At 43.4% G+C, this 16,028-nt stretch overlaps 1 protein-coding gene across 1 annotated transcript; it reads right to left on the minus strand.

Moving 5' to 3' along the window:
- Positions 1-9,905: 9,905 nt before the first annotated feature.
- On the minus strand, positions 9,906-14,876 carry LOC146636761 (neuroligin-2-like). The gene is made up of 6 exons (XM_085350367.1): positions 14,759-14,876; positions 14,599-14,616; positions 14,325-14,488; positions 12,196-12,349; positions 11,040-11,406; positions 9,906-10,734 (listed from the first exon to the last, which is right to left on the minus strand). The coding sequence occupies exons 1-6, from the start codon at positions 14,874-14,876 to the stop codon at positions 9,906-9,908; spliced, it is 1,650 nt and encodes a 549-aa protein (XP_085206493.1).
- Between the last annotated feature and the right edge of the window lie 1,152 nt (positions 14,877-16,028).

A 16,028-nucleotide genomic window follows, 5' to 3' on the forward strand; every position in this document is an offset into this window, starting at 1 on the left:
ATGACATACAAACTTTAATCCATTTTTAACATTAAATCAAAATGTAATTGCGACTACTTATTGCATGTCATACTCTTACTTTTTGATCTGTGGTAGTTCCTAAGCCTGGACACGTTTACCTTCTGGCAAGTTGCTCCCTTCACAATAGTGGCCACCCCCTTTGGCATGATGCTGGCCACAGTGTACGGTCCTTGGTGTTGGCTCAATAATGCATCTCCAGTGCGTCCTCTCTTTGGATCACCTGACAAAAGAACATCATCACCTGCTTGAACAACACACTGTCTTACCTGCTTCCTTTTCCGTGTTCTAAAGGTCTTCTTCTGGGTGTCCTGTGCCCTCTCAATGTTGCGAAGAACCTACAAAAAAATTACACAAAAATCAGAGTGAAAAAAAAAAAATTATTATTCACCAAGTGGAAGAGCAGGAAATAGGGACTGTGGCGGGTGGAGTGCTGATCCCACAAAATCTCTCCATTATTTCACTTTCCCTTGCACTTTTTTTTTAAAATTTAAGTTTAAAAACACATTCTTAAAACGATGCAACACTGTAAAGTATCTTAAAAGGAATACAATATGTCAAAACAGGAATACCTGCTTTGCAGTGTTGATGCCATACACCACAGCAGCAAGGTGTACGTCCCAGTCATCATGGTTCTGGTTAACGTACTTTCTGAGAGCACGCTTAATGTTCTGGTTGGTCCTCTCATCCTTTGAGTTTTATTGTAGAATAGATAAATCAGCATGACTGATTTCACATGAGTGACTCAAGGTTAGTTATCCAAATGCTTACCTGCCCGTTGCTCTGGGGGTGATACGCACTGGAGAAAGCATGTTTAATATTCAGCGTGCTGAAAATGCTGTTGTTAAGCTGCAGTGACATGAGCAAACTTGGCCTAAATACATCATATCATATCATATCATATCATATCATATCATATCATATCAAGGCATGAATAACACTTTCACAAGTTTTACCTGGTTCACAAACTGCTTTCCTTGGTCAGTGATGATTTTCCTGACCATGCCAAACGTGTATAACTTAGAGGTCATGATTGCAGAGACCTTAGCTGCAGTCTTGGACTTAAGAGGTTCTGCAATCACCCAATTAGTAAACAGATCGGTCATTGTCAGGACATGTCGGTTCCCTAGATGTGTTTCCGGGAGTGGTCCATGTAATCCATGCCCAGCACCTTCCAAGGTTCTTTTACCTGCAGGTCACAGAACTTATCAAATTAAAATTTAAAGCTACCCTGCAGCACAAAAGCTTATTAGCATGAAAATGAAATTGGTGAACAGGCCTTAAGATGTACCTTGATGGGATGTAATGCTGGTGCCACAGTCTTGATTGGGTCATTCATCGGGCAGCGATGACATCATCTGACCTGAAAGATGTATCCCAAAAAATATTTCAAGGATACTGTAAAACCAGTTGATGTAAATTGATAACAATTAAAAAAAAAACAGACACACACACACACACACACACACACACACACACACACACACACACACACACACACACACACAGAAACTAATGCTGAAATGTAAGTGTGCAAGTAAAGACAAGGTTCTTTATTTTGTTAACTGAAATAAGGCCATACCCATTCACCGATGTCCTGGTTCAATGTTGGCCAGTAATAGCCAGCAACAACCCTGTTTCAGGTACCTCTAACACCATTGTGGTTCCCGGTACCAGGGTTATTGTGGCAATCCATCAGAACTGACTTCTTCTCCTCCTCTGACATGACTACCAAGCGCATGCACTGCATACTGGGGCCAGTGTAGAAGAGTCTGTTGTCTGTTACAAGATGAAAATGTAAAAAGCTGAAAGAGTTGCTGACTAAAGTAAAATAAAATGTCTGAAAGATATTAATAAAGTTTGGGATAATGCACCAGTATGGTACATTTACCTTCAATTGAAATTAACTTTTAAAACTATATATAGGGTATATATGACAGAGTTGTATCTTTTTGTTTTATTTATATATATAGCTAGATAGAGAGAGAAAGAGAGAGAGAGAGAGAGAGAGAGAGAGAGAGAGTTTTAAAAAATAAAAAATAAAAGTAAAAAAATAAATAAATAAAAAAAATAAATAAAGGATCAACATTAATTTTCATAGTTACCCTTCAGTTTGTAATTACGTGCCATTCTTCATATTTTACGGCGCAGTTCTTCAGTCGGGGGAAGCTCTCCATTGAGGATAAAGGTATGAATTTGCTTGTATACATCTATTGTTTAAATGTCCCGGGCAGTCGAAAAGGAGGCAGAGCTGTCGACAAATGCTAGAAGCTAACTGAGTGCTAACCGTATCATTCAAATATATTAAGGTCGTGTCCAAATTCATGGGCTGCATCCTCCTGAGGCTGCATTTGTAGATCGATTACATCACAGTAACGTGACGAAGGCTGTCCAAATTCGTAGACTCCTCCGAATGCAGCCGACAAATGCGTCCTCCTTTTCCCCGAATTTGAAGGATGGGTCGGGTGTGTCCTTCGTGGCCTACCATATCCCAGAATTCATAGCGCGGCCCAGCCAAACTCCAGTTTCCAACAATGGCAGCCGCTACTGTTTTTAAATTACTCTTACTAATCTTTCTGGGTCACAAAATAAACTTTTAACATATTTTCAGGCGAGAAAGTAGCTGTGTAAACATCAAATATCTGCTCGGTTTATCAAGATATCGCATATTTGCAAAAGTGCTTCGACGTTTTCGGAGATGTCTGCTACCCACCAGCTCGATAGCAAGCCGAGAGCTCGAGGGTCACTGAAGCCGCCGAGAACGGCACAACTTCCAGCACATCATTTTCGGGTTTGGTGATGATTTATGGCATTGGCAACTCCCATTGTGTGAGTGCTTGTTTCTTTTACTCTCCTCCACTCTTTGCTATCTAATGTGAGTGTGGCTGTAAATACAGATTATTTCCACAGCTAGTAGCAAATCAAGGTCTTCACTCCAGTGAAATGATTCCTGCACTTGTTCCTCTCTTGTCCTCTGTCTTAGAAAACCCTCGGTGTTCCAGCTGTTACCTCCTTGCTGTCTCCTCTTGATTCATACCTTGGAAAGGAAAATTCTACCTCAGATTCCCTCACCTGTTCAGCTTGAACCTGAAATGAATTCTCCCGACAAATCACCACTTCACTGATTAATCCTCTACCTTTGCACACAGGGACACATTTGATCAACTGACTCATTTAGTTTTGTTAATAAAAACTGTAAATCTGTTCTTAGCCTTAGCCTGTGTGCTTTTGGGACTCCAGTTCTAGTATAACTATGAGAAAATGGCCTGACTATATATGTGTACTCTGTAAGTCAGCAGCAAAACTGAGTTGGTCTGTACATGCCTTACAATGTTGTAACACAGCATGGAAGCCTACAGGCATTCATGGACCAAGACTACTAGAGTAAAAACTGCACCTCTAACTGAGCACTTGTATTGAAGTAGTCAGATAAACAAAGATCACAGAATACTGACTGAGATCACAAGAGGGCGCCAAACCATAAGAAACTAACAAACACTGGACACATTTGACCTACACACAATGATGTTTGAAGTTTGTCATATATCCAAAAGTCAAGGGTTTTATAATTATTAACTTTCTTAATACAGGATGCAGGACAGCGAAAATTTTACATTAATGCTGCCAGTGCCTCTGGGTGTGAGGAACAATGTAAACTTTACTAAACTAAAGCATTATTTATTTTTAGTAGTTGTAGTTATCAGTACTACAGGGAGTGCAGAATTATTAGGCAAATGAGTATTTTGTCCACTTCATCCTCTTCATGCATGTTGTCTTACTCCAAGCTGTATAGGCTCGAAAGCCTACTACCAATTAAGCATATTAGGTGATGTGCATCTCTGTAATGAGAAGGGGTGTGGTCTAATGACATCAACACCCTATATCAGGTGGTGCATAATTATTAGGCAACGTCCTTTCCTTTGGCAAAATGGGTCAAAAGAAGGACTTGACAGGCTCAGAAAAGTCAAAAATAGTGAGATATCTTGCAGAGGGATGCAGCAGTCTCAAAATTGCAAAGCTTCTGAAGCGTGATCATCGAACAATCAAGCGTTTCATTCAAAACAGTCAACAGGGTCGCAAGAAGCGTGTGGAAAAACCAAGGCGCAAAATAACTGCCCATGAACTGAGAAAAGTCAAGCGTGCAGCTGCCAAGATGCCACTTGCCACCAGTTTGACCATATTTCAGAGCTGCAACATCACTGGAGTGCCCAAAAGCACAAGGTGTGCAATACTCAGAGACATGGCCAAGGTAAGAAAGGCTGAAAGACGACCACCACTGAACAAGACACACAAGCTGAAACGTCAAGACTGGGCCAAGAAATATCTCGAGACTGGTTTTTCTAAGGTTTTATGGACTGAAGAAATGAGAGTGAGTCTTGATGGGCCAGATGGATGGGCCCGTGGCTGGATTGGTAAAGGGCAGAGAGCTCCAGTCCGACTCAGACGCCAGCAAGGTGGAGGTGGAGTACTGGTTTGGGCTGGTATCATCAAAGATGAGCTTGTGGGGCCTTTTCGGGTTGAGGATGGAGTCAAGCTCAACTCCCAGTCCTACTGCCAGTTTCTGGAAGACACCTTCTTCAAGCAGTGGTACAGGAAGAAGTCTGCATCCTTCAAGAAAAACATGATTTTCATGCAGGACAATGCTCCATCACACGCGTCCAAGTACTCCACAGCGTGGCTGGCAAGAAAGGGTATAAAAGAAGAAAAACTAATGACATGGCCTCCTTGTTCACCTGATCTGAACCCCATTGAGAACCTGTGGTCCATCATCAAATGTGAGATTTACAAGGAGGGAAAACAGTACACCTCTCTGAACAGTGTCTGGGAGGCTGTGGTTGCTGCTGCACGCAATGTTGATGGTGAACAGATCAAAACACTGACAGAATCCATGGATGGCAGGCTTTTCAGTGTCCTTGCAAAGAAAGGTGGCTATATTGGTCGCTGATTTGTTTTTGTTTTGTTTTTGAATCTCAGAAATGTATATTTGTGAATGTGGAGATGTTATATTGGTTTCACTGGTAAAAATAAAAAAAATTGAAATGGGTATATATTTGTTTTTTGTTAAGTTGCTTAATAATTATGCACAGTAATAGTCAGGTGACACACAGATATCCCCCTAAAATAGCTAAAACTAAAAACAAACTAAAAACTACTTCCAAAAACATTCAGCTTTGATATTAATGAGTTTTTTGGGTTCATTGAGAACATGGTTGTTGTTCAATAATAACATTATTCCTCAAAAATACAACTTGCCTAATAATTCTGCACTTCCTGTATACTAGTTTAATAATTATTAACCACAGCTTGGACAACATTAAAGTATCGTGAAGTTGAGTAGACTCAACAATAAAATTCAATACTGTATCTCCTACTTCTAAATGAACATAAGAGATAACTTAACTTAAAATAAGATGGTTTATTAACATAAATTGTGAAAAGGAATGGACCTACATGTGTAACCCTCATCAGCTCTGAGACCCTTTTTACAGACAGTATTCCTACCATATTTACAGGCTGCATATGCAGAAATTGTAAAAATGTGTACATATCAAAACATGATAAAAATCTTCTGATTGTGTAAGGGTTTAAAATGAGGTAAATGAAAGTCCTCATACCAACTGTCAAGCACAATGGTGGAGGGGTGATGATGATTGATAGAGTTGACCAATGTTCTGCATAACTCAGTTACTTTTTTGAAGAAGTAACTATATAATTAATTGCCCAACATTGGTCATTATGTACTGTATTTTACAGACAGAGAGTTACAGGAATCTCTCACAGACCACAGACTCATAATACAAGTCAGAGCTTTATTAAAAAAAAAAAAAAAATACAAAGTTGTGTTTTCAAAATTGGAGTTCAAGTTATTTTTACTTCCAATAGTGTTAACATACAACACAGGTCATGAACAATATATATATATATTTTTTATTGTAAGTGGGCTAAAGCAGTTAATTAAAAGTAGTCTAACATAAATATAAATGCTGGAATTTGATTATTTTAATAAACCATGTAACTTGGATGGATTCGATGCTGCTGTGACCACAGTTCACACGTCTGCTGTTGCTCACAGTGGACCAAGGGATCGCTCAGGGAGTTTGTGTGTTCGCTCAGACACATGAAAAATTAGAGGGAACATTGGGCCTATGACATTCAGTACCCAGTTATTAAAATGTTAAGTGTAAATCATCCCCAGCCCACAATAGCAGCTGAATTTACTACGATTTCAGATCTTTTTACACGTCAATAAGAAACTACCGATGTGTAAAACAGGCTGACAACACAATGACGTAAACCACACTGCTGCAACTGTGCAGCTCTCAGGTTTGATCTATTGTTTCTCTCTGTTTTTATGACATTTTTCACTGTGGATTACAACAACATCAACATTAGAAAATGAAATACATTTATAGTAGGTGATCATTAATCACTATTATTGGCACTATTAAAGGGCTCCAAAAATCAAACTTTGCTTAGGGCACCACGGAGGGCCAACCCTTTTTACACTTCAACAATTGTACACAAAATACAATCATCCATCCTTCTATCTATTTATGTTCTTCCGCTTATATGATTCAGCATCACAGGGAAGCTGGATCCCAGTTGTTTTTCACAGAGGGCCAAGCAGTGGAGGGAGCTGCCGACCTCCCAGCAATACATGTAAAAGCTTTATTTTACACTGACTCTGGTCATCTTTATCTATCATAAAAATGTTCTTCATGATCTGAAACATGTAAGTGTGGCAAATATGCAAATAGCTAAGAAATCAGGATGGGCTAAATCGTTTCTTACTGCACTTCTGTTAGGCGACTGAATAAAAACACAAAGTCAGCAGTCTGGCTATGAATGTCTTTAATGTTTCCCAGATCAGAATCGCAGCATACAGTGTATAATAACTTCTAAAGTAAACAGAAATATCATCACCTCATTTATTTATATAATTTTACTTTACTTTTTTTAATAATCATCTTTTTTTTATTCCATTATTTAACATTTTCTTCATCTCAAGTCTCGAGTTTCTGAGTTCAACAAAGAAAGTAGAAACAAGACAACAGGTGCAGATTTGCAATGGACACCAAGCTGAGGGTTTCTCTGTGGGTGTCACTGTCTCTGTGCACGTTTGACACTGTGGACATGACACAGGATCATCCAATCATGAAGTTTTGCTTTGCTGACAGTTTTTGAGTGTTGGAATAAAATAAATCCAGCAGTTATACCACAGAAAGGACAAAGTGTGGCTCTAACAGCTGTTGAACACACACAGACTGTGATGTTCTCCACACGTCACCCATCGCTCTGCACTTTTCCAGCATCCAACTGTTTTTCTGCTACATAACATCACTGCAGGAGAAAAACAACGGACAGACAGACAGCACAGTGTGACACGAGCAGGTCAGACCACCTGTGTGATCTCATGAGTCTGTGAGGATATGAGGCATCTTATGGTATCAAAGCCCTGGAGTCTGTCAAACATGGCTACATGTAAACACTGCTACATGTTAGGTGAGCTAACATTTAACTGACTGCACTTTTTTCTGTCTCAGTTTAGGTCATTTATGTCCTTACTGCGAATCACTGAAAGGCAAAGCTGGCTTTTATCGCTCTGATGTTACGCACATCATGCAGCACAGATTCATCTCTGATCACAAGACTCATATTTCAAAATAAAAGCGAGCTAAGGCTTGAAAAGAGGACGACGATTTTATGACAATCACAGAGAAAAGAGCAACGAAAGGATTTAAAACTTGATGAAAATGTTTTTTCTCACTGAAAACTAGCAAATGCTAATAAACAGCATGACTGGCCCTCTGCTGTGAGGGGGCTTCAGTGGAGATGACTTCTGCTACAGCGACCTTCCTGCTACAGGATGGTCACATGATAACGATCAACGTTATGACAAAAATAAAATAATTGTTGAAAAAACAAAGACAAAACTGATCGGTGGTAAGGATGAACTCATTTGAAACCTCAAGCTAACGGCCATTTTTTTCTTCTCATTACAAACTGCACCTGTTGTCTTTTGTCATCACAAAATAAGCATATCATTCATTCACTCCAAAAAAAACCAAAAAAACAAAACATAAAATAAACAAGAAACTTAATATTTACAAATATTTTGTCTGTTTTTTTTCTTACACTTAAAAATGTACAGTTCTGATCTTCCAGATGTTTCGTCTCCATCCGTCTCCCAGTTTGGTATTTTCTTCTCTGTCCAGTGACCTCAGAGTGAGCGCTGAATGTGCCACAATGGCGCCCTCTAGTGTTAGCTTATAAAACAGACAAGGAGAAAGAACAGAGCCGAATGAAAGGACTCGTTTGTGTTCTCTCCTCTGCTGTAGCTGTGTGGTGCTGAGGTTAACTACACAACCCCTCGCCGCCTCCTTATACACAGGAGTGAGTACAAAAGGGTTCGTACGGACGCATCAGCCGGCCGTCCTTCTGCTCGACACTGTTAGCTGAAAGATGATCGGATCATCCTCTGTCCTGTATTTAAGGCTGAGAGTCTTTGTCCAGTCTCTTTTCCACAGCTACTGTCCACAGCACTGATCCACCTGCAGCACAGCCCCAGTCAGTTGTTTTATGATTTACATTGTGCACGTTTCCCTTCCAGTGAGCTTACAAAACCTCTGACAGGAGAAGTCAGGCATGTGTTTCCCCCACCTCCCCTTTTAGGCAGTAATAAAATAGAAAACAAACAATCAAACAGGCTAAAGCTAGAGCACAAGCAAAGACAGCACCGGTGACTAAGTTCTCCCATACTGGACGTACGCTACCACGTGGGCTCAAACAGCAGCACATCAGCTCAGTTTACATACTGTTGACATCTTCATCAGAGGATCAGCAGGGAGCGCTGCTGAGCTGCAGTCGTCTCCACCAGAGTGACGGAGCAGGAATCACAAACAGCACAAACCCACCGTGTTGTTTCCACCCTGTTCAGGAGATCTGAGCCCCCATCCCTTTTTGTCATGTTGCAGCTCTGCACTGCAGGCCCTGAACGCCTCCCGGTTACCCTCAGTGTGCTTAGAGTTTAATTTACAACCGACGAGCTCACAGATCATCTGCAGGCAGGTGAACGAACCCTTAATGTGAGGATAATAGCAGAGCTGACCTGAGGTCAGAAATAGTCAGGAACGGTGTCGACACAGTGAAGTCAGGTGTTTGGGAATTTGTCTGATTATCAGATTGGGGGGGTCGGTGTTAAATAACAAAGGTGGTGTAGGATGGAGAGAGGAGGAGGGAGGGAGCAGTGATGATATGGAGGAAGGTGATTGGTTAAGCAGCAGGAAGGAGCTCATGCTGGAGTCTGAGTTTTTACTGTTGGCCTTTTTCTGCTTTTTGTTTATTGTTGTCTGACGCGGGCCCGCCTACGCTTGAGTGATGCAGATGTGATATCACACTCACACAGCGACTGCCGCTCCTACACACACACACACACACACACACACACACACACACACACACACACACACACACACACACACACACACACACCAGTCAGAATACACATGTGCCAGACATAAAGGGGTCAGACAGGAGCAGCATCAGTCTCTGCTCTGTTTTGTTAATAACGTAGAAAAATAATTTTGTACAATCAAGCTACATCGACGGACGCTTTACCTCACGTACCCTAAAATGAAAAAGTAGTGACAGTAAGATGGAGGCTGCACATGACACCATGACTGAGTTCACAGCTGTTGCTTTGATTCTAACGTTTAAGACTTTTGGCATCGACTCCGTTTTAATAAATGAGTGCTGGGAGGCGTCGTTTGACTTCAGGAGCTCCTGCGATGCTCTTTCTCTGCGGGAGAAAACCAAAAACCAAAAGTAGCAAATATAATAGCCAGTGTTCCTGGTCCCTAGGTGGCGCTGTGTCGGGCCTGTCCCTACTATACCCTGGTGGTGGAGTGGGGGTGTGGCAGGGTGTTGTTGTGGCCGGTGGAGGGGAATGTGTTGAAGGCGTGAAGAGGCTGCATGCTGGTGATGGTGCTGGGGATCATGGTGATGGTGTTTGGCGTCATCAGCGGCACGTCGTCGGAGGCGCGGCGCAGCGCCAGGGTGTAGTCGGGAGGGCAGGCGGGCCGCAGGATGTCGTGGGGTCGCAGGGGCTCCATGTCGTGGTGAGCGTCGTGCTCCGAGTGCTTCATCTGCAGGGACATGATCTCCTCCTCCTGGCTGTGAGCCAGGTCGTTGGCGGGGCCGCCCCGCTGAGGGGACAGCCGGTGCCGGCGCATCTCGTGCCGCTTGTCACGCTTGTAGTAAAGGGCGGCGAAGGCCAGGATGTTGAGGAAGAGGAGCGACGCTCCAACTGCAGCAGTCACGCTCAGTTCGGTGGAGTAGTCGCGGGTGTCTCCGGGAAAGAGGTCCTGGGGCGGGCGCTCTGAGCCCTCGGTCTCAGGATCTGACGGGAAGGTAGGGTAAGGATGACGAGTGGTTTGAGGAACGTTGTTCCTGGGCCTCGTGGTGCCGGGGTCACGGCCTGCAGGGGAGCGCGTAGTGGTGGGAAAGAGCACGTCGTGCAGGCTGTGAAGATGAGGGACTAATTCCAGCCAAAAGGCCACTTTGTTAGCTCTGTAGTTGTCTCTGACACGAGGTTTCAAACCGATGTGAAGGTACTGCTTGTCCTTCGAGTTGAACTTGGTCCAGATGACCTCCTCGAAGCGGTTGGGCTTGGTATGAATGAACTTGGTGTCCTGAGGGACGGGCAGGTTGGGGTCCCTGGTGGAGCATAAAGGTTAAACGTTTCAGTTCAAAGTTATATTCAGTCTCCATTATAAGTAACATGTGGCATCAATACACTGAATACAGACAGGAGGCCCATTCTCTGTGCAACCTTTCAACTATCTAAGACCAACCGGCTGCTCTGGGATCTGGATGCTTTTGGTCAACCAGTATGTTCAATTCTTCAAAGCCACACGAGAATTAAACTAGCAACCCAGATTCAAGTATTCAAGATGACTAGAAGGCTATCAGAGAACATACAGTAACGTGTACAGTTTAAACTACTATGACATGAGGCCTACCCAGTCTTTGCAAAGTTAGTCCAGTAAGTCATGACCACAGCGCTCAGCATCACATCGTTCTTGGAGAAGTTGCACAGGAACAGGTCTGTGGCACCGATCATCGGTACGCCGAACACGTAAGGTATCTCGTCTCCGTGCGCGGCGTCGGCCCACTCGGGCCGCGTCTCCGTCTGGCAGTGGTGGTAGAACGTGTAAAAGTAAACTGGGGACTGAAACTCAGCATGGAGTTTGGCAGTGGCCACAGCTGGTGCCACCCACTGGTGGTCCGTAAACAGGGCCAACAGAGTCTTCCGCCGCATGTTGCCGTTGTCCCTGTCCGCCCAGTCTGTGTACATGAACTTAATGGTCTCCCTCAGGATGTCTTTGCCTGGTGAAGAAGCACAGGAGGGGACAAAAGGAATGAGGCAGAAAGATAAAAGTGAAAAACTGCTAAGAGTAAAGTAACAGCAGTGTAAGACATTTTTTAAGAGATCGGTCTGATCAAAAGATATGAAACCAAAGCAAATGTTGGTGAGATGAACCAAGAGCCAGGAAGCGAGTGAGAAATCTAGAGAGGAAAAAAAAACTCTTTCAGATAACAGAAGGAGTGACAGGCAGCAGAGAGGAAGCATGACTGCATTATCCAAACATGTCTGTACTGTGACTGTGGTCCGGCTGTGACGAGTTCGCAGGCCGATCTGTCAGAAACACAGACACTGAGATTGGGAGCCGACTACCTGGGGGATGATAGCATTACTGCCCACAGAGCCTCAAAGGTTAAGGCGCAGACACGCCGTGATGTGGATGAGTGGCTCTCTTTAGCACGCTTGTCTTGTTTGATGCACTTCACTGGGCTCACATGTTACTGATTCCATTCTTTACTCGCATGTTTTAAACGCTTAAAGCACTTTCACAGGTTTTTATATTCTTTTGAAAATTCATGTGAACTCAAGCTGTCAGAACTGTAATGTAAGCTTTGATAATTGTCCACATTTGTCATTTTGATGATTATCCGTTTATTTTAATGAATACAGCAAACAGAAAAAAACTAACAGATCAACAAACGCGGCTCCTAATAAGACAAAACCTGATGATGCTGCAAAATGCAGTTAAGTGAGAGGAGGCTGTAAAATGGAATAACTGAAAAAGTGGCAGTGTACAGAGGTGGCGTCCTCACCCTCTGGGTATCCGTAGAGGTTGTCAACAAAGTTGGAGATGGTGTAGTCGAACGCCGCAGCTGAGATGCCATCGTTGTCCTCACTGTCGTCCACAAACTTCAGCCCCTCTCCCTGGTTCACTCCTATCAGGATGTCATAGTTGAGGAACTCCCCCTGGTGGAGAAAATGAGGAAGAACATGCTGAGTGCTGGAACAGAGCCTGTGTGCATCACAAGTCTATAACAGGAAGTGCAGCTGAAACACAGCTTTGTGAATTGGCAGCATTTCATTTCCCAGTAAACAAAATAAAGATTAGCTGTTGCCATGAAAGTCCTGCTATAAACTGTAATAATAACTGTAAGCACTTTTTAAGCACATTCAAGGTCGATTTTCAAGCTTTTCCAGCACATTACCAAAAACAGATGAAAGCATGTTTCACTTTCACTAACAGAGGCGAGGCTGCCGGATACTGATGCCACCAGGCCCTCTGACCACCACCAGTAGGCAACGGGTGAAGTGTCTTACCCAAGGACACAACGACCAAGACTGTCCAAGCCGGGGCTCAAACCAGCAACCTTCCGATTACAAGGCGAACCCCCAACTCTTGAGCCACGATCGCCCAGTGGGGACATTTCATTTTCCAGCAGGAAGCTTTTTGTTAAACCCTTTAGATCAGGGGTCGGCAACCGCACGCGGCTCTTTAGTCCTTATGGTGCGGCTCTGCGTGGTTTATGAAAATAAATTTTTTTTACTTGTAGTTCTAAATTGGAAGATTATTGTGATTTTGCAATATACAAATATACAAATAAAACACTGAAATTTTAAGTTAAGTTTGAAAACAGTTTAAAAAAAATAGGGCTTTGGAGTTGACATCACGCCGCAGTGCATTGTGGGATCACGGCGCCATGTCAGTAGGCCAGAAAGCAAAACAAGCACACAGTGTTGGAGTGTTGGATTCGGGACTGCCAGAACCATGCTCAAAATCAGCGCAAAAGACAAAGGGCTGTATCGCGACCGATTGTGCAAGACGCCAAGAGACGGTACTTTGAAAAAATTGTTACGGGCGCCAACCACTGTGACCTCGTTGTGTGGACACAGAGAGACCTTGCTGGGATTCGCGTCTTCCCTGCTGTGGATTTCTGGAAACCGCGCTTAAAGCAAGCACAAGACTTCTTTCGTAAACTGTGCCTTCCTGAACTTGTTGGGAAATACTTCTCGAAACAACGTGCTGCTCTAAATAGCCTGTAATGTTTCTTCACACAAATTACAACTATTTACAATGTACTGTACATCCAAAAAAACAGCTTTAAGAATACTCAACAGGAGCAAGTGTCATTTGGCCCTGGTTTGACAACAACACTGGGGCACATATTAACAAAAACACAGCAAACCTTAACGATCTTATCAATCGTCACATGATAAGAGTAATCGGATTGGCATTGTAGTGTGTAACATTTTGAACTTGTTGCGCAAACTACCTGCTACTCGCTCAACATGAATTCTAAGGTGGGCACGTCGTAGCCTTTTGTGAAAGCTGGAATCTTGACCTGTGCACACATCATTCCTGCAGCATCTCTGATGTCAAAGCCTCTGTCAGCCAATACTACGTCCCCTGGTAACAGCTTTTGAAGAATGCCACATCTCTCTGTGATGTGTTTATCTGATGCACGACCCCCCCATCCCCTGGAAATGAAAGAAATAGCTCCATGGGGTGTAATCCCGATGAGGTATTTTATGGTGTGTGTACCCTTGTAATGAGAGTATGTTTGTGCGCGTGCCTTTAAATTAGATGGTCTTTCTGTTCGAATCTCAAAACAGTCAACAATGATGGCTACTCGTTTTCCAAAAGTTTCAGTAAACTGTGGAGGCATTGTCGCCTGCAGACAGTGCCTCTCAAGCCAGTGCACCAGTGCTCCTAAGCGGGCATACAAAACATCAATGGTATCGGTGAAGACAGAAGACAGTGTTTTGTGGGACACATCGAATAGATGAAAAGATGCTGGACTGGAAGATCAAGTCTCAGACGCATTAGTGTGAGTAAGAGCATTTGGAAACCTGTCAGTTTCTTTGATATTGGCAGGAAATCTTTGACAGTGTTGAAGAGGGACATTAAGACAGCATAACAATGTAGTCCAGTGTAATATCTTACTTTTTCGGTATCGTCCTTTAAGAAAGTTTCATTCAGCTCTGTCTTTTGCAACTGTGCTCGAAGCAGTCTGTTCTCCTCCAACAGCCGGTTTATTTCTGCTCTGCCCTGTTGACTGCACACACAATCCTTCGTCTGCCCTTCAGCTTCCGTGACGCTGTCACTCCATCACCACTGTCCACATTTGCAGCTGGTACGTCAACCTCCACTTGTCCAACACAATTGCTGTCCACTGCCTCCATGACATGTTTATTTTGTTGTTGTTCTTCTGTCAGACCTTCATCGATCATCAAGCCTGTAAGATAAAAATAGTGCATAGACAAAAGGTTAATGTACACCAATATTCCAATGACATGTGTGTGATTCATCTTTAAGTTATGTGTGGATTAGTGTACCATAAGAGCAATTTAGTATGTTTTTGGAGGGGGGGTGTTTACCTGCAATGGGTGCTCTTTTTCGCTTCTGTTGCATACGCCTTGCGTGCCGGTCCGAGTCTGACACAGGTTTGTCGTCGTGCCCCAGTGTTGGTGCCCAGTCTGGATTTGTTACATCCATTTCATATGCTGGTTTGCCTGAAATAATGCCAAATCAAAAGCTACTCAGTCGACATGACGTGGTTGTGCAGCATCACACGTTAGCATGTTTTATCTCATTATCTATGACCGCAGCGCATTGAGAAAAAACACTAAAAGCCTTTTAATAGTGATATGAATTAATTTAGAACTCACCGGAGAGAAAATGCCGCGAGCAAACCAACAAAAAGCTGGAGATTGCACGGAACTCGATATCCGCTCGTCTCACCGCTGCAATCCATGCCTGGCGTCTTTGTTTGGTGATATCGGATACATGGGATCCCTCACGTCGCCGCCAGGATGGAAAACGATGAAAAGAGCCCATTATCCAGTTTCTTGCCTTCACGATCGTGAGATCTAACGTTGCAACCGACTACACAACACGTACGAACCATAGCTGAAGCTGTCATGGCGGCGGGGGGCGTGGCCCGCCTCCTGTGACATCACGCTCCAAAGCGACAATCTCATTGGCTTAGGGAGTGATGATGTCATAGATCTTAAGAATCCTTTGATGTTTTTCTATAAATAGGGGTGAGCAACAGCAAGTTTCAGTTCGTTTCAGCAGCAGCATCAGAAACCATCCACGAGCTGAGAAATCATCCTGGAGAAGAAAAGCGCTCCTGGAAAAGTAAGAAAGTACGTAAAGAAGAAATGGTTCCACTTGTTCCAGAGGAGAGACGCTACGGCTTCCTCACCTGATGTAGCCTCGTCTTGCTCCACCTCTGTTAACCCCACCAACCAGTCCCGGCAGTTGATTGTCCCCTCCTGAGCCTGGTTCTGCCGGAGGTTTGTCCTCGTTTACAGGCAGTTTTTCCTCCCCACTGTCACCAAGTGGAGAGGAAACCAGTCCAACGCTGGTCTCTCAATCTCCCGTTGGAGAGCCAAAGATGCATGCTGACGTGAGGAGTCCTGCGTAAAACGATGAATTTTGCCCATTTTACATTTAAACTGCACCAAAGATGTTTTAAATGGATGAGGAATCATCCACTTAAAACATCTTTGCGAGTCGTTTTGTTGTGATCGTCTAACCAAGCATGCTGACGTGAGGAGTCACGATCGCAAGGAATTTTGCGCATTTTACATTTAAATGCAACCAAAGATGTTTTAAATGGATGAGGAATCATCCATTTAAAAC

The sequence above is a fragment of the Diplotaxodon limnothrissa genome, linkage group LG3 (assembly GCF_057381915.1).
Source record: "Diplotaxodon limnothrissa isolate DT_005_m linkage group LG3, D_limnothrissa_male_GT1.1, whole genome shotgun sequence".
In the NCBI taxonomy this organism is placed as follows: Eukaryota; Metazoa; Chordata; class Actinopteri; order Cichliformes; family Cichlidae; genus Diplotaxodon; species Diplotaxodon limnothrissa.